Source organism: Salvia miltiorrhiza, chromosome 1 (genome assembly GCF_028751815.1).
Source record: "Salvia miltiorrhiza cultivar Shanhuang (shh) chromosome 1, IMPLAD_Smil_shh, whole genome shotgun sequence".
Taxonomy (NCBI): domain Eukaryota; kingdom Viridiplantae; phylum Streptophyta; class Magnoliopsida; order Lamiales; family Lamiaceae; genus Salvia; species Salvia miltiorrhiza.
Genome location: NC_080387.1, coordinates 21,989,715 through 22,007,807, shown reverse-complemented (window position 1 = coordinate 22,007,807; position 18,093 = coordinate 21,989,715). Strand labels below are relative to the sequence as shown.

General features: G+C 35.5%; 3 protein-coding genes across 8 annotated transcripts; 1 reads left to right on the top strand and 2 right to left on the bottom strand.

Moving 5' to 3' along the window:
• The first annotated feature begins 261 nt into the window (after positions 1–261).
• On the top strand, positions 262–5,125 carry LOC131007009 (protein CHAPERONE-LIKE PROTEIN OF POR1, chloroplastic-like). 5 transcript variants are annotated; one of them, XM_057934150.1, is made up of 6 exons: positions 262–614; positions 1,746–1,831; positions 1,943–2,034; positions 2,447–2,829; positions 4,701–4,777; positions 4,884–5,125. In XM_057934150.1, the coding sequence occupies exons 1-6, from the start codon at positions 606–608 to the stop codon at positions 5,032–5,034; spliced, it is 798 nt and encodes a 265-aa protein (XP_057790133.1). In that variant the 5' UTR covers positions 262–605; the 3' UTR covers positions 5,035–5,125. The 5 variants fall into 5 exon arrangements, with proteins under 5 accessions (XP_057790133.1, XP_057790137.1, XP_057790134.1 ...); XM_057934154.1 differs by having other exon boundaries at positions 263–614; positions 1,743–1,831; XM_057934151.1 differs by having other exon boundaries at positions 264–1,099; positions 1,743–1,831.
• A 1,322-nt stretch (positions 5,126–6,447) lies between these two features.
• Positions 6,448–11,119, bottom strand: LOC131007007 (protein HEAT STRESS TOLERANT DWD 1-like). Of its 2 annotated transcripts, XM_057934147.1 has the most exons (12): positions 10,907–11,119; positions 10,634–10,803; positions 10,139–10,217; positions 8,642–8,821; positions 8,444–8,542; positions 8,094–8,262; positions 7,887–7,993; positions 7,651–7,790; positions 7,493–7,565; positions 7,274–7,389; positions 7,052–7,169; positions 6,448–6,950 (listed from the first exon to the last, which is right to left on the bottom strand). In XM_057934147.1, exons 1-12 carry the CDS (start codon positions 10,952–10,954, stop codon positions 6,819–6,821), a joined length of 1,431 nt encoding a protein of 476 aa, XP_057790130.1. In that variant the 5' UTR covers positions 10,955–11,119; the 3' UTR covers positions 6,448–6,818. The 2 variants fall into 2 exon arrangements, with proteins under 2 accessions (XP_057790130.1, XP_057790131.1); XM_057934148.1 differs by lacking the exons at positions 10,139–10,217; positions 10,907–11,119 and having other exon boundaries at positions 10,634–10,790.
• On the bottom strand, positions 9,033–10,132 carry LOC131007008 (AT-hook motif nuclear-localized protein 25-like). The gene has a single exon (XM_057934149.1). The coding sequence runs from the start codon at positions 9,927–9,929 to the stop codon at positions 9,264–9,266; it is 666 nt and encodes a 221-aa protein (XP_057790132.1). The 5' UTR covers positions 9,930–10,132; the 3' UTR covers positions 9,033–9,263.
• Positions 11,120–18,093: the final 6,974 nt, after the last annotated feature.

Genomic DNA, 18,093 nt, shown 5'->3' with positions numbered 1-18,093 from the left:
AGAAATCGAACCAACACTCAAAATCGAACCGAACCGTATTGGTGCGGTTCGGTCCCGATTTTATTGATTCAGTTTTTGGTTCGGTTTTTAATTTCGGTTTTTAAAATTAAAAACCGAAAAATTTTGGTTCGGTGTCGGTTTTCAATTTTTGGTTCGGTTTTAAACCGAACCGAACCGATACATATTAATATTTTATTATATATTTATATTTTACTTATATCATTATTTTTCTAATTTTTAATCTAAAAACCATTCACAAGTCTGAACTCCAAGTTTCCAACTCCTCCCTTCCTACCCGCCGCTCCTCTCCCTTCCAGGCTCTAGCCTCTGACTTGACTCACCTTCCACTCTTCTGCCCTCCGCCGGTCGTCGGCTCATCTCCGACTCGCCTGCAACTCCAAGACCAAAAGCCTGCGTCGCCGCGACAGCCCAAGTGGACAGGCCCGTCACCCGACTCACCCCTTCCGCGACTCGCCTGCCCTCTGCCACTCCGGTCCGCGTCGCCAACAGCCCAGACTCGGCCTCCGGCAGCAGCCCCCTGCTCGGCTTCCAGTTTCCAGCGGCCCCCTTTCGGCTTCCAGTTTCCAGCTTCTATTTGTGTTGATATGAGAAAGGTTAGATTTGGATATGAAGATTGAGAATCATAGATTGTTAGTCTTCTACGACTATCTTATATGGAGCTTAATTTGATTGTCTATCAATGGCTAATTGAATTTGCGTATGATGTGATTGTGCATTTGGAAAATAGACTTCTTAATAATTAAGGAGATGTAAACAGATTTCGTATACCCTTCAGAAAAAAAATGCATCGTCGGTACCGAACCGAAACCGACGGTTTTACCGGTTTGGTTTTGGTTCGGTTTGGCACCCCCAATTGGTGCGGTTCGATTCCAATTTTTACCATCGGTTCGGTGTTCGGTTTTGGATTTTTGGTTCGGTTTTGCACCGAACCGATGTCTGGCCGCTTGTCAGCCCATACTACGTCGTTTAGGCAGTGCAGAAAACTGGGATAAGGGTTTGGAATTAAACGATTCCACTCTCAAAACGACGAACCGCGAAGCACACCACGGCTGAGTAGGGCCTCTCTCTCTCGCTGTAGGTTAGTGATGAAAACAATATCCAACAGCTGCTTCTCTCATGATTCTTGAAATTTTTAGTAACTGAAATTGTGTTCATGTTCGTTTCGGAATTGCGTTAATTTTCGTTTCACAAATTCTGTAATAGCTGCTTCCCTGATTGTTTAGGAATTCGGAAAATGGAATGCATCAGGATTCCCCATTTCAACTTTCTTGTTTTTGGTTATATATTCTGCAAAGAATTACTGTTAGAATGTTGTGACTTCAATTCTATACACAAATTTAGGATTTTGAAGTAAAATCTTGATTAGTCTTATATAGAAATTGAATCGTTGGCTGTTCCAGTTATGACTTCTCCTAAACTGCTTTTCTTTCTGAGAAGATCCTTACTGACGATTAAAAGAAAATTTCTCCATCAGTGAACACGCAATTTATCATAGTCATGTGTTTGTCCTTGATGAAAATATTGATTCATGGAGAAAGTAACTGATTGGTATGACCGAAAGATTAGTATTATATTTGTATATGACCAAGTAAATGTCACCTTCATTATTGAAAGGTGAAATAATGTCTCCCATAGCTTAATTTTGTGTGATAAAGAATACACAAATAGTGAAAAGAAATTTTAGATTTCACTCACTAAGAAATTGCAGCTTCTAATTTCAGTAGAGGAGGGACTCGGATCTTGAGAACCTAATGGCAGCGGCTCTCCTCTCAACCCCTACCCTCAAAACCTCTTTCCTTGGCCGTCGTCTGTAAGTTTTTCTTGGCAATCGGCATTCAATTTCTGGTTGGATTTTTAACAAACTTTCAATTGATATGAGTTTCCTTATTTTTCTTGCTTTTGTGCAAATATGGTGCTTCAGTCACAGTTCAATTCGAGGCGATTCGAGAAGAAGTAACCCGGGCTATGTGGGATTTATCTCCCCAAAATGTGCAGTGGATACGCCTTATGAAGGTAATTCACAAATAAATTTCTTTTTTCAGTACAGTTGGTTGGAAAGGTCAAAGGGTAGTCTAAGTATGTCCTTGAACATTTTTTTCATTTTCTTCGACTTTATGAGGATGTTAGTTGGTTTTCAAACTGTGGGTGAATTAGAAGTGCCCAATATCGCCATATTTTTACAGCTACTTAAGATAGTCTCCTGTATAACTTGATTTTCACTGTTTCTGTGATAATGAAGTGTGTAACTAAGATTTTCTGTATCTTTTCTTATCTGAATTCTGAGGCTGTCTTTGATCTTCTTACATACTAATATGTGCTGCCATTATATGCTGATACTTAATTATCATTAACCTTACAAGTTAGTTTTGTCAGTCACAACTGCTTCTTAAATTATTTGTCATATATTTACTTTGAATATCCATAGGTAGCATTTCAAAATTCCCTAGGTTAAATGTGTGGGATCCTTATAAGCGGCTGGGGGTTAGTACTGATGCTTCGGAAGAAGAAGTTTGGAGTGCTCGGAACTTTTTGTTGGACCAATATGCCAATCATGAAAGAAGTGCTGAATCAATAGAAGCTGCTTTTGAGAAATTACTGATGACCAGCTACAAGAACAGGAAGAAGATGAAGATCAACTTGAAAAGCAGGCTAAAGAAGAAAGTTGAGGAATCTCCACCATGGGTGAAGAACTTACTCAGCTTTGTTGAGATTCCTCCCCCTGTGATCATTTTGAGACGGTTGTTCCTGTTTTCTTTCATGGCATGCTGGAGCGTGATGAACTCTGCTGAAGCGGGGCCTGCTTTCCAGGTACGTTGCATTTCTGATCATTTTAAAATGTACTATATGGTCTTCCTTCAGAATAATGTCACATTAAAGTTCGTGTTTTAGAGAGAACTACATAGTGGCATTAGTTAAATGTGGAATTTAGTGGTACTAAGATCAGATCTTGTGAGCTACGAAGTCCATGTGTGGCATTTCATTTGTCCTGATTGGTCCTGGAAACTTATGCAATTCGATACCTAAGAGATCAACATATATAATAAGTATATGATAGATTCTTCCATGACCATGTCTGCTTCCACATATAAAAATAGAATTGATAGATGAAAGCTCTTACTCAGTGCTTGAGATTGAAAGAGTAGTTATTGTTGACAATGTTTTAAAAAACTAAATCGGGAACCGAGGCGTTTTCTTCTATCACCACGAAACGTGGGAATCAATTCGAATCGATGTGTAGAAACCGGTTCAAGGCATAAGCCTTTAAGAAGAATTATAGATTCATAAATATAATAGGTTCATAACAAAATAACTAATACCATAAAATGAAAAGCTATAGCAAAATACCAACTAAACGACACTAGGCGAGAAGTAGTGGGAGGATGAAGTCCTGTCTCTGACTCTCTGCTGTAGTTTCTATGTGACCCTTACCCTTACGTGTATTAGGTATTAAATAGATTCTAAAATGTAGGGCTTTACTATGAATTTGGGCTTAAATTAATAAAGCCCATGAGTAATTAAGTTAAAATTGACAAGCCTTTCAAATTGGGCTGAAAATTCAGATTCTAATTGAGGCTTAAGCCTCAACTGAACTGATTCCCACCGCCTCAGGCTCAAATCATCGAGGCGCATAATTCAGTTCATTCAACTGAGGTGCCGCCTCAGATGCAGTTTTCGGCCGAATGGAACTAAGGCTAGCCTCAGTTCCTACACCTCAATGGTTTTTTAAAACATTGATTCTTGATATATTTAACTTCCAGGTCTTTACCCCCTCGAATAAAAAAACTTCCAGGTCTTTACAAGAGCCTATAGACCAGCACTATTGGTTTACTGCCGGTGATACATCGATAAAGATGAAAGAAATTTAAGCTTATTGGTGCTGTATAGTTAACTTAGAATTGTGATTGATACCGTGAATCAAAATTCTACCTTGCGTTCTTGCATCATGGATTCTGCCCACTGATCATCTTCTGGATTAAAAAAGGGACCTTAATGTGCTGTGTGATTCATGATCATATTCTTTGGAAATGCCAAGATGGGTACTCAATCTATGTTAACAAAGAAATAGCTATCTTGATTCGTCATTGGGGAGACTTGTTCTATTTTTCAATCCCATTTTCACTATCAAGTTGTTACATATTGAAATAATAGTGTTTTCTGCTGCCTATACCATTTAATCAGTTTTCTCGTTTTGTTTCTTAATCAGTTTCATGTATTGTGTAATACAAATTATAAAATCTTTTATGATGCATGATATTTTTTCTTTCTCATGTATAGATGAATGATATAATCAGAGACGCTCTATATTTAACAGATTATTACATGAATTTATTATAGAATTGTTGCACTTCAAAACTTGCTTTTGCTCAACTTGGTGGGAAGCCAAGTAGAGCCTGAAAATCATTATAACAACTATTTTCTTACACCTAAAGGCATTCCCCGCCAGCCTTCCCTCTCTTAATTGCTTACTATGTGGCTGCAATCATTTTGTATCTTAAAATGATTTGAAGGGGGTACTAGAATTAAAAATAAAACTTCATCTGCAGTTGTATTTGCCTGCTGCTTGTGCTCGAACTTCTCCTCTTGTATGAGGCTTGCTTTTTATATGAACAATTGCCAAACCAAAAAATATTCATTTTCTGGGCATCTGTTTATCTTAATGTATTTTCTTTCCTATGCAGGTGGCATTATCTCTTGGAGCTTGCATTTACTTCCTCAATGACAAGAACAAAAGCTTGCCTAGAGCTGCCATTATTGGGTAAGTTGTTGCCTTGTTGGGACAAGAAACTTGTATGCCTGTTTCCTTGCAATCTGCTTTGGAGCTTGATTACTTAGAACATGAAAACTTTATCGTATTATTTCAGATTCGGAGCTCTTGTGGCTGGCTGGTTTTGTGGGTCTATGACGGTTCCACTCGTTCCTTCATTTTTGTTGCAGCCGACTTGGACTCTTGAGCTTCTTACGTCCTTGGTAGTATATGTATTCTTGTTCCTTGCCTGTAGTTTCCTCAAGTGAAACCTATACGACACTTTTTACAAGTTACTAAGGATTGTTGAGAACTTGATTTTGATTGGTAGATGATTCAATGCATTTTTCTGCATAATCACCTTGAACTGCAGTAAATAGTTGGTTTGTAGGTTCAGTCACATCTAGTGGATTGATCGCGATCACGGCTGAGGCAATGTAGGTGTTATGAGCAAAAGATGAAGAGAATGAAAAGACGGTGCCTTGATGGGAACGTTAAGCTTGGTTTCGTCATTGAACTTCTTACTCTCGTGTCACAATATGGCTTTAGAAAAATTAATGTCACCGTTTCTAAACATGCACCCTTTCACATAAAACGATCAGATATTGTTAGTATAATATAAAAGTAACTGTTGAAAGTCTTGCAGGAAAAAAAGGGCTGATCAATGATCAGCGGAGAAAAAATATCTAATAAATTGATTTAGAGTTATATCCTCCCAAACTAGTTAAATGAGGTGTACTTCAACTCTAGAAAAGGAAAATGAGATATACTTATTTGGTTGGTTTATTTTTTTAAATGAAAATCGGTCATCTAATACGTCCTTAGTACGTATCACTATATCATATGTGATGATTATTACTCCATCCTGATGATCCACACTAATTAAGTATATTTTTTTTATTCAAAATGGAAAACGAGCCTATTCTAGTGAGACGTTCCAAAAATGAAAATGAACATATTAAAGTGGGACGGAGGGAGTATATTTTTTGATCTGATGGACGATGGAGACGCCTAAGCTCAAGTAGCTTCTTGGTTGCTAGTCATTTGGTAAACTGGTTACCTTTGTATGCCTTTGGTTTGTTGTTTCCTGTTGTACATGTATAAACTAGCTTTTCTGCTATCATTTTTCAAGAAATATGTTTCAATGCATTTCTTCCTGCTGAAAGGTGAATATCAGATGCAGTCCCAATAAGTCGGCTGGTCAATGAATTGTTTATACAATATATACTCGAAGAAAATCAAAATCAATTAAACAAACAATCAACTGAAGAAAATTATGAACTGGTAAAATTTCAATGACGTCATTTCACGTCAACTCTAATTAATATTAAACCAGATTTCAGAAGATGGTTAAAAAATGAAGGAAAGTAGAACTCTAAACTCAAATGCAGCAACTAATTTATGGCGGCTGTGTTGGAATGCAATCAACTTACTTTCCCGTATTGATGAACTTGTGAGTTGTCCTAATGATTGAGAAATTGTGGCAAAGAGTAAATTCTGCCATGTCCAATCAATTACTATTTGTTTTGAGTTTAATCTTGGTAGTTTCATATGCGAAAAGGATCAGATATTGGTGTTGTATTTTAGCTAAGTTATCAAATTGATAAAAGCAATTTCTCCACAATAGGCTATGTTCACAAATTGGAGTGCCGATTATGCTATAGATTGTCCAAATCACAAACTGCTGAAAGGACATTATATTTGACAATTTATTATCACAATTTCCCTCCTACCGTCATTCAACTATACATTCGTACAAAATAAAATCATTCATTTCCCATCATCATTCAACAATACGCTCGTCGCGATCTGGGCACCTACAAGCATTTTTGGGATAAACAAATGGAGCGGGATATGCAGAGCTTCTTTCACAAATCTCAACCTCCATTCCCACAATTGAATATTCAAGACAGAAACATAGCACAACAGAGAAATCCAACAGAACCACTACAACAAGGCTAAAAAACTTGAGATCAAAATTGACTATTCTGAGAACCCTTTTCACCACTACACCATTACCTGATATTTGACAAAATCGCACTATGCTGAGAGATCAAGCACTCTCAGCAGGAAGTGGGGTTTCAATATTTGAAGGCATTAAGATGTTGAAGCCATCTCCCGCGGTGGACATAAGCATTCCCGGTATCTGGGGGTGCCAATGAACTTCTTTCAAGTCCTTCTGGCCCTGCAGGGTTTGGTAAATGAACGTGATGAGGCCGTATTACGTATTGGTGAGTAATTTATGTCTATGCTCTATAGAGAATATATGAAAGAGGTATCAATCACCTGATGAACAAATAGAAGTTGTGGTGGCAAGTCATTGGGGGCGTTTACTTGTTCTTTCGTCTTGGCTCTGAACTCGGCCTCCTCTTCTTCATCTCTCTCAAGGGACAGGTCCCATATTCTGAGAACGGATATGGGAATTCATGAAATTCAAGTTTTGAGAGGATTGAACTTTGAAAAATTCTATGAAATATATACTCTTGTCTATATCTAGATGTTTCTTACGTTAGTTGATTGTCTGCTGAAGACACCGCCAAGGTGGAGGCCTCGTGTGGACTCCATTCAATGGATGTAATTGGATGCTTATGGTACTCAAAGTGCGCAACTACAGAGTCTCCTTCCTGTGCAAGAGAAGAAGGCAGTTACGAAACACACACACACATGCGAGAGAGAGAGAGAGAGAGAGAGAGAGAGAGAGAGAGAGAGATTAAGACCATTCAATACCTTGAGTAATCTTAGATCTCGGATGGAAAACGTCCCATCATCACTACCTGATGCTAGCATACAGCTTGCCAGGCTAGTCAAGAAAGAAGCAATGAAAAATGAAATACACGAAGAACAATAGTAAACCAACACAACTTAAGAAACAAAGTTATAGACACCTATTCCATGTTATAACATTCACATCAGCTTTGTGTGCTTTGATAGAAACTGCAGGAGACTTCCCAACACGAGTATCCCAAATTGCAATAGTTCCATCAACCGAGCATGAGGCGAAGACATATGGTTCTGTAGGACTCCACTGCAGATAGAGAAATCAAACCATCATTACCGATGACTGCAAGGTTTACTACATTTCTAGGATATCTAGTGACGGAATTGCAGATGTAATGTAAACCTGTAAATCTTCAACGCTAGCAGTGTGACCAACAAAGGGAGTAGAGTCAATATTCCATGTTGATTCGGATGCTGGTTCCCAAAGATGAATACAATTCTTGCAGTCCCCTGTGGGAGTGGAGACAGCAAGGAAATTAAATTTCATAAAAGTGTTGCAAGGAACGAAATCTGCAGTGTCCATCCATAGCTAGAAGTCATGTCGTAATACCTGACACTAGCCTTCCAGGAACAACAGGACTCCAGTCAATTGCATAGCCTTCATCCTTGTGTCCAGCAAACTTAACTAAAGGAGCTTGATTGAACACAATAGATCCTCCATTATTAGTTGCAGTGTCAGCTTCTCCCAAAGCATGTAAATGAGAGCTAAAGTCCCACACCTGCAAGCATCCATCAAGTTAGGTTGCATATATGATGTCTTTTTTTTTTTTTTTCTTTTTTTCTTTTTTTCTAGAAGTTTAATCCACTGTAACATTCATCACTTTTACACAAGCCCAGGCTTTGTGTCCTTGAACTTAGTGTAGATACTGTTAGACAATTTCAAATATATGAAAAGTGTACCTGAACAAGGCCAGTATCAGCCCATGAAGCACATATATGAGGATGTTGTACCATAGCACGAATCCGGTTCACACCGCCTTCATGACTGACCTTACGTACCTATAGAGAGCCATTGTGTGAAGACACAAAAATGACTCAGAAGGGCGCGTATAAGTTGAACTAAAAACTAGCAATAATAACATAATTACATTATTATACCTGCAGAACTGGGGTCTTAGTTCCACCACCTTCCTCTTCATCATCCTCATCACTATCACTACTGTCACTCTCCATATCCGTATCTTCATTTTTTGATGTTTTTGGCACTAAGTCACGCCTCTTGCCAGAAACATTTAAGATTTTAAATATTCCAATGTAGTTCCAGGAGGACTTCTCTGCCTAGCAAAATGGAAACATAAACCTGATTAATGTAATAAATTAACAGAACAAAAAAAAAATCAAAAACCCAAGTCATGTATATATGCCATGTTGTGGACTTTAAGGTTCCTTGTAGTTCTACACACAAAAGAATTTGGAAAATGGAAAAGCTTTTGAACTATTAGTTGATGAAAAAAAAAAAACTTCCAGAAAGAGAAGAACCCAATCAGCTTTCAAAATTCCAATATTTTCTCATCAGCAATCATCGAGACAACATTTGTAATATTGTATTACATGACTAACATCTATATAAATTAACATATCCAAGAGAGATAGCCATCTCATCTACTCAATTAACCAACAAATGATTATAAAGGGAAAAGATCAAATACCCCTCTAGGGTTTACCCCAAAATTGAATATAACCCCAAACTATATTTGGGTTCGACCTTCACCCTGCACTCTCAGAAATGGGTCGACCAAACCCTTCCGTCTAACAAAAATGGTGGCCTTCCTGAACCTCTGCTGCTGCTTCCGCTGCTACCCCATCCAAAATGCTCTGCCGAGAACAGATAATTCCAGAGTGGTGTTGCATTTCCCCAGCCTCCGCCACCCGAGTTGAGAAACGAGCCATCGCCGCCACCGCCTCCTCCACCACCACTCTCACCCATATGCCCCCCTTGGCCGCTGCCGCCAGCACCGGACGACTGCAACACACTAGGCTGCAACTGCGCAGCGGTGATGGCACCCCCCACCTCCAGCGGCAGCCTCTCAAACACTGCATTTGCAAACGACACAGCCATCAACACCACCGTCCCCGACACCACGAGCGGCACCACCAGGCTGCCCCCCACGGCCTGCCCCTGACCCAGGGATAAGGAAATCAAGATCCCCCCCCCCAGCCCCGGCGACGACAGCACTGTCCCGGTGAGGGAGAGGATCTCAAAGCAGCCGTGCAGCATCACCACAGCCCTCGGGGCCCCTGCCCACGGCTGGTGGGGCACGACATTGGTGACGGTGCCGCCGCCGCTGCTGAGCTCGCAGACGCCTCTCCTGCGGAGGGGCACGTACATAAGAGACGTTCTTGGTGTCCCCCCCGACGAGACCTCCAGCATGTGCGAGCGCAGCATCACTGCGTCCAACGAGTTTGTGATCCACAGAAATTTTAAAAAAATAAAAAAATTCAGACGGTGCTTGTGTTCCTGATGGAAGGGTTTAGTTGACCCATTTCCGAGAATTCATGGTGAAGGTCGAATGCAAATATCTGATTTTTGGGGTAAACCCTAAGAGGTATTTGGCCCTTATCCCTATTATAAATAGACAAAGGCTCAAGAAGCACCTGTGTTCCTGCAATGGAATAGACGGTGTGTGGAAACTCAGTGCGCACCAAGCCCAAAGAATCACGCAGAATATCAAAACTGGCTCAAATCAAACCAAACGATCAGCTCTTGATATGAAAAGGAACTACCAAAGAAAATTGAAGATGGAACCACATCAGGGCATGATATATTAAATGGCTCAATAATTCAGATTTTAACTAAGATACTGGTAGAGAAATTATTCACAAGCCATCACACGTCAACATGCAAGAAGATATATGTACAAATTTCAATCAGTCACATGATCAAATGATTCATTAAAGCTTCCCATAACTGCAAGTGATCACAATCCCTACATCAAAATTGAAAATTTTTAACCACGAATTATAGAAAAAATGATATATTTCCAATCACCACCTCTTTCTCTCTCTCTCTCTCACACGCACACACGCATGCGGAGAGAGAAAGAATCACTTACAGCAAAACGACAAAAGAAAGGGACAAATGAATATTACCTCAAACAAGGCCATCCAATGTGAAAACCGTGATAAGAATTGTAAGCAGACAGGTCGCACTGAAGCTCCTCTCCGTCCTCCAATGCGTCCACGCCCGGTTGCCACACTTTTGCCGGCATCGTCGGCCCCGAATTTGATGATGATCCTTCGTCTTTCTTCGAGCCTGAGCCCTTTTACGATTCATCAGTAAAAGAACAACTCAAATTAACGAATACAGCTACAGAAAAAGTATTCAATCGGAGTACATAAGATTGGAGATTGGACTTTTTTTACCTTGTTTTTGCGTTTTGCCTTTTTGGGATTCTTCAAGCTCCGAACCATTTTTGAATTTAGAGGATTGAGACAATGGAGGTGAGGGGAAACTGGATTTGCAGAAGGGTTTTGCAATTAGGGTTTATTGTAGTAAGAGTAATCTAGTGACGCCCCCCAAAAAGTAATTGAAAGTCCTTGCGACTTAAAATAGTTTACACAGCTGGAATATAAAATGCGTCAACTCGTGAGTTTACCAGTATTAAGTAATGAATATAAGGTTATTAGCATGTAAATACACAAACTTTTTATATTTTCTGAAATTTAACATGACTTTTATTTTTAGCCCACAAATACACGAACTTAGCATTTTTTCTGATTTTTGACATCGACAAGAAAAAATTCTAATCTACTATTAACGTGAAGGCCGGTATACCATGTCATTCACTCTCTAATCAAAATAATGAATCAAATTACTCTATTCAAATGCATATTTCGTAGTCCACGTCATGTATTCCGGCCTCCACCTCAACAATAAATAGAGTTTTTTCATGTTGATGTCAAAAATCAGAAAAAATGCTAAGTTCGTGTATTTGTGGGCTAAAAATAAAAGTCATGTTAAATTTCAGAAAATATAAAAAGTTCATGTATTTACAAGCTAATAACCCATGAATATATGGCGAGGCGACTAATGTGAAAAATATAAATTTTAGTAATTTTTATATTTTATGACTGTTTTGTCCTTAAATAGAATGAACCGAATACGAATCTACGCGGATTAAGTATACTTGACATTATTAGAGCATTTCCAACCCTTGGCATTTAGGGGTGACATTAATTGGTGGTCCCCACTTAACGACACCCCCCTCCAATGCATTTGTACTATAAAATGGCGCTAGAATCTTCATTTCCAATTAATCTCATTTTTACTTTTTTATTTTCAAATTTAATATTTTATTAAAATTAACAATAAACATTACATTAATTTAAATACTCTCTCCGTCCCGTCCAAGATGCTACATATTCCTTTTCGGGCCGTCTCAACGAAAATGCTACATTTCTATATTTAGCAAAAATAAGAAATTTCAAACACTTAATTAACACTAATTAAATATTTCTTTATTACATTCTCTCTCCTACTTTATCACTTTATTACTTTCTCTTTCTTACTTTATCACTTTATTACTTTCTCTCTCTTACTTTATCACTTTATTATTACACACTTAAAACATTAATCTACAACTCCTTAAATTCTGTGCCGAAAATCCTTCGTGCATTACATGTAATACATGAGCCCGTTAGGATCTTGCCATGCGTCATGGCAAACTTGTAATTAACATATAGTTATCTAATAAAAGAAATTGAAAATATAATTCTAACCCTAGTTAATCAATGGGACCCATTGTGCTTTTTCTGAACCTGCACAAGTTTTCATGAAAAAGTGAAGCAAAACCTTGAATTAATGCCGGATTTTCATTTCGGCGCCGGAAATACGCCGGTGAACGTGGAATCAACTTGGATTAATCATGCTCTGTCCATAGAGCTTTGGATTTTCTGAAATGGTGCCAAAAAAAAAAGTCCCCGACATTGGTCCAAAATCTTGTGAACCCATTGATGAACGCATCGTCGCCGGAAACACGCCGGTGAAGGTAGATATGGACTCAGCTGATGAAGGGCTATCTGAATCTGGGGCTAGAATTTGAAATGGCCGGAAAAAAAAAATCCCCGACGTTTGTCTCGAAGTTGACGCCAACAAGAGAGAGGTAAATCACTCTTCCCAAAAATGCTTTATATCATATTTGTAATAATTTCAAAAATAATATAATACTAAAAATAAGAAGAAAGAAAGTGTACGAAGAAAAAAATTGCAGACTTACAGGAGATGGAAAAAAGAAGAAGAAGAAATAGTCAGGCGCGGCGCATGAAAAGTAGATGAATTAGGTTAACCCAACTTTTTCACTATATAGTTTAAGTAGTGGGCTAGTGGGCTTTTTATTTTAATCATGTCTTATTGATTTTAATTTAACCCATTAAAACTCAAATTATGGGAAATTTTGATGAATATATATCCCCCTGCGAGGTATACTATTTTAATTTAACCCATTCAAACTAGGTATACTATATTTTATTATTTTAAAAAATTTAAATTATGAAAAAATATCAAAATATCACAATTTTGAGTTAGATTAATAGATAATAAAAATAATTTATATTAATTAAAATATAAGTATTTGATTTGAAGTAGTGTAAAATAATAGTATTATCAAGTCAATGAGTGTAATATTAAATTTCATGAGCATAGTGTAATAATAGTTAAATTTATAGATTGTAAAATAAATAATTTAATTCGGTCTCATTTTGAGAGCAAATAGTACTTAACTATCAATAAAAAAAAATTAATAGTCCAAACTATATTATTACTAAAAGTCCATATTTAAATATACCAAAAATAAAAAAATAACAACAAATATATTAATAAAATAAATAAATAGATAAATAATTCATACAAAAAACATAAACAAAAATTGAATAAATCTATATAATATATGAAATTCTATTTTTTTGTGAGTCGAAGTTGACAATCGTTAGAAAAAAGAATCAAAATAGGAAAAAGAGAAAAAAAAGAGTTTTAATATTTTTATAAATAAATAATTAACCAAAACAAGAAAAATAGTTACATCATTCTTGTATTAACAAACATTCCCAAACATCCATTTTCAATGTCAGAATTGTAATTTTCTTCTTAATATAGATTGTAATATATAATATGCCTCATTTTTATAAAAGTGAAATGGTATCCTAAAATATTGAAAATTTAGTATGAAATAAAAAGGCTTACATAATTTGCTAAAAGTCGAAATATCAAAAAAAAAAAAAAAGAGTTAAGAATTAGAGAAATAGTAAAAGAAAACTTAAATTTGAGAATACTCAAACGATTTCTTATTAATCATACTTGAATTTGATAATCCTCAATAAATTTTCAACTAATCATATTTGAATTTGACAATCTCCAATCGATTACCCACTAATCATACTTGAATTTCAGAATGCTCAATCAATTTTCCACTAATCATACTTAAATTTCAGAATCCCCAATTGAATTTTCACTAATCATACTTAAATTTGAGAATCAACAATTAATTTTCCACTAATCATACTTGAATTTGAAAATCCCCAATTGAATTTCCACTAATCATACTTGAATTTGAGAATTTTCAATTGAATTTCCACTAATCACACTTGAATTTCAGAATCTGCAATTGATATCCCACTAATCATATTTGAATTTAAGAAACCCCAATTGCTTTCCAATTAATCATACTTGAATTTGACAATCCCCGATCAATTTTCCACTAATCATACATGAATTTGAGAATCCCCAATTGTTTTCCAACTAATCATATTTGGATTTGAGAATCCCCAATTGTTTTCCCTTTAATAATACTTGAATTTGAGAATCCTCAATTGAATTTCAACTAATCATACTTGAATTTGAGAATCTCCAGTTGAATTTCCACTGATCATACTTGAATTTGAGAATCCCCAATTGAATTTCCACTAATCAAACTTGAATTTGAGAATCCCCAATTGAAATTCTTATAATCACATTTGAATTTGAGAATCCCCAATTGAATTTCCAGTAAGCATTGTTCAATTTGAGAATCCTCAATTGAACATCCACTAATCCTACTTGAATTTGAGAATTCCCAATTGAATTTCAACGAATCATACTTGAATTTGAGAATCCCCAATTGAAATTCTTCAAATCATACTCAAATTTGAGAATCCTCAATTGAATTTCAACTAATAATACTTGGATTTGAGAATCCCCAATTGAATTTTCACTAATCATACTTAAATTTGAGAATCCCCAATTGAAATTCCACTAATCAAACTTGAATTTGAGAATCCCCAATTGAAATTCAACTAATCATACTTGAATTTGATAATCACCAATTGAAATTCTTCTAATCATACTCGAATTTGAGAATCCTCAATTGAATTTCAACTAATCATACTTGAATTTGAGAATCCCCAATTAAATTTTCACTAATCATACTTAAATTTGAGAATTCCCAATTGAATTTCCACTAATCATTCTCGAATTTTAGAATCCCCAATTGAATTTCCACTAATCATACTCGAGTTTGAGAATCCCCAATTGAATTTCCACTAATCATTCTCGAATTTGAGAATCCCCAATTGAATTTCCACAAATTATACTTAAATTTGAGAATCCGCAATTGAATTTCCACAAACCATACTTGAATTTGAGAATCCTCAATTGAATTTCAACGAATCATACTTGAATTTGAGAATCCCCAATTGAAATTCTTCAAATCATACTCGAATTTGAGAATCATCAATTGAATTTCAACTAATCATACTTGAATTTGAGAATCCCCAATTGAATTTTCACTAATCATACTTAAATTTGAGAATCCCCAATTGAATTTCAACTAATCATACTTGAATTTGAGAATCCCCAATTGAATTTCAACTAGTCATACTTGAATTTGAGAATCCCCAATTGAATTTCCACTAATCATTCTTCAATTTGAGAATCCCCAATTGAACTTCCACTAATCCTACTTGAATTTGAGAATCCCCAATTGAATTTCAACTAATCATACTTGAATTTGAGAATCCTTAATTGAATTTTCACTAATCATACTTAATTTTGAGAATCCCCAATTGAAATTCTTCTAATAAGACTTGAATTTGAGAATCCCCAATTGAATTTCCACTAACCATAGTTGAATTTGAGAATCCCCAATTGAATTTCAACTAATCACACTTGAATTTGAGAATCCCTAATAGAAATTCTTCTAATCACACTTGAATTTGAGAATCCCCAATTGAATTTCAACTAATCATACTCGAGTTTAAGAATCCCCAATTGAATTTCCACTAGTCATACTCGAATTTGAGAATCGTCAATTGAATTTCAACTAATCATACTTGAATTTGAGAATCTCCAATTGAATTTTCACTAATCATATTTGAATTAGAGAATCGTCAATTGAATTTCCACTAATCATACTTGAATTAGAGAATCCCCAATTGAATTTCAACGAATCATACTTGAATTTGAGAATCCCCAATTGAAATTCTTCAAATCATACTCAAATTTGAGAATCCTCAATTGAATTTCAACTAATAATACTTGAATTTGAGAAACTCCAATTGAATTTTCACTAATCATACTTAAATTTGAGAATCCACAATTGAAATTCCACTAATCAAACTTGAATTTGAGAATCCCCAATTGAAATTCAACTAATCATACTTGAATTTGATAATTACCAATTGAAATTCTTCTAATCATACTCGAATTTGAGAATCCTCAATTGAATTTCAACTAATCATACTTTAATTTAAGAATTCCCAATTAAATTTTCACTAATTATACTTAAATTTGAGAATCCCCAATTGAATTTCCACTAATCATTCTCAAATTTTAGAATCCCCAATTGAATTTCCACTAATCATACTCGAGTTTGAGAATCCTCAATTGAATTTCCACTAATCATTCTCGAATTTGAGAATCCCCAATTGAATTTCCACAAATTATACTTGAATTTGAGAATCCGCAATTGAATTTCCACTAACCATACTTGAATTTGAGAATCCCAATTGAATTTCAACGAATCATACTTGAATTTGAGAATCCCCAATTAAAATTCTTCAAATCATACTCGAATTTGAGAATCATCAATTGAATTTCAACTAATCATACTTGAATTTGAGAATCCCAATTGAATTTTCACTAATCACACTTAAATTTGAGAATCCCCAATTGAATTTCAACTAATCACACTTGAATTTGAGAATCCCCAATTGAATTTCAACTAATCATACTCGAGTTTAAGAATCCCCAATTGAATTTCCACTAGTCATACTCGAATTTGAGAATCGTCAATTGAATTTCAACTAATCATACTTGAATTTGAGAATCTCCAATTGAATTTTCACTAATCATATTTGAATTAGAGAATCGTCAATTGAATTTTCACTAATCATACTTGAATTAGAGAATCCCCAATTGAATTTTAACGAATCATACTTGAATTTGAGAATCCCCAATTGAAATTCTTCAAATCATACTCAAATTTTAGAATCCTCAATTGAATTTCAACTAATAATACTTGAATTTGAGAATCCCCAATTGAATTTTCACTAATCATACTTGAATTTGAGAATCCCCAATTGAATTTTCACTAATCATACTTAAATTTGAGAATCCCCAATTGAAATTCCACTAATCAAACTTGAATTTGAGAATCCCCAATTGAAATTCAACTAATCATACTTGAATTTGATAATCACCAATTGAAATTCTTCTAATCATACTCGAATTTGAGAATCCTCAATTGAATTTCAACTAATCATACTTGAATTGAAGAATCCCCAATTAAATTTTCACTAATCATACTTAAATTTGAGAATCCCCAATTGAATTTCCACTAATCATTCTCAAATTTTAGAATCCCCAATTGAATTTCCACTAATCATACTCGAGTTTGAGAATCCCCAATTGAATTTCCACTAATCATTCTCGAATTTGAGAATCCACAATTGAATTTTCTCGAATTTGAGAATCCCCAATTGAATTTCCACAAATTATACTTGAATTTGAGAATCCGCAATTGAATTTCCACTAACCATACTTGAATTTGAGAATCCCCAATTGAATTTCAACGAATCATACTTGAATTTGAGAATCCCCAATTGAATTTCAACTAATCTACACAGTTAGTTACACGGTTATGTCATTTTACTGTGTAGTAAACTGTGTAAGATATTGTGTCCCCTACCGTGTATGTCTCGTTGTAGTAGCCCGCTCTTTTAATTATGATTAAAACTAGTAAATGCAATTTTTATAAATGAATCCAGTTTATGGTCCTGATTTTTTTTTATCAGAAATGGAGTTATTATTTTAGCTTTATACTTTTATAACGTATGAGAAAAACGCGACGAGGATTATTCAGTCATTCAATAATTTATTATCCAGTTTAATAACTGACTTAGCAAAGTCAAGTTATTAATTTATATGCGATAGAAATATTATTTCTATTATTTACTAGAAGTCGAGGAATTATTCCGACTGCAACGCAGATTAAATCTACGGATTTAATTTAAGTTATATTACAGTTTATCAAGTTAGCAGGTAAGGAAAAAGATATCAAGCAGATACAGAAATGCGATGA

What these genes read in the sequence shown, in the direction of transcription:
- LOC131007009 (XM_057934150.1), top strand. An exon ending in AAGCGGGGCCTGCTTTCCAG is followed by an intron (nt 2,830 to 4,700) that starts GTACGTTGCATT and finishes TTTCCTATGCAG; the next exon opens with GTGGCATTATCTCTTGGAGC. An exon ending in CCTAGAGCTGCCATTATTGG is followed by an intron (nt 4,778 to 4,883) that starts GTAAGTTGTTGC and finishes GTATTATTTCAG; the next exon opens with ATTCGGAGCTCTTGTGGCTG.
- LOC131007008 (XM_057934149.1), bottom strand. Translation starts at nt 9,929, where the DNA reads ATGCTGCGCTCGCACATGCTGGAGGTCTCGTCGGGGGGGACACCAAGA.
- LOC131007007 (XM_057934147.1), bottom strand. Translation starts at nt 10,954, where the DNA reads ATGGTTCGGAGCTTGAAGAATCCCAAAAAGGCAAAACGCAAAAACAAG. An exon ending in CTGATACTGGCCTTGTTCAG is followed by an intron (nt 8,263 to 8,443) that starts GTACACTTTTCA and finishes GGATGCTTGCAG; the next exon opens with GTGTGGGACTTTAGCTCTCA. An exon ending in CTAGCGTTGAAGATTTACAG is followed by an intron (nt 7,791 to 7,886) that starts GTTTACATTACA and finishes CTCTATCTGCAG; the next exon opens with TGGAGTCCTACAGAACCATA.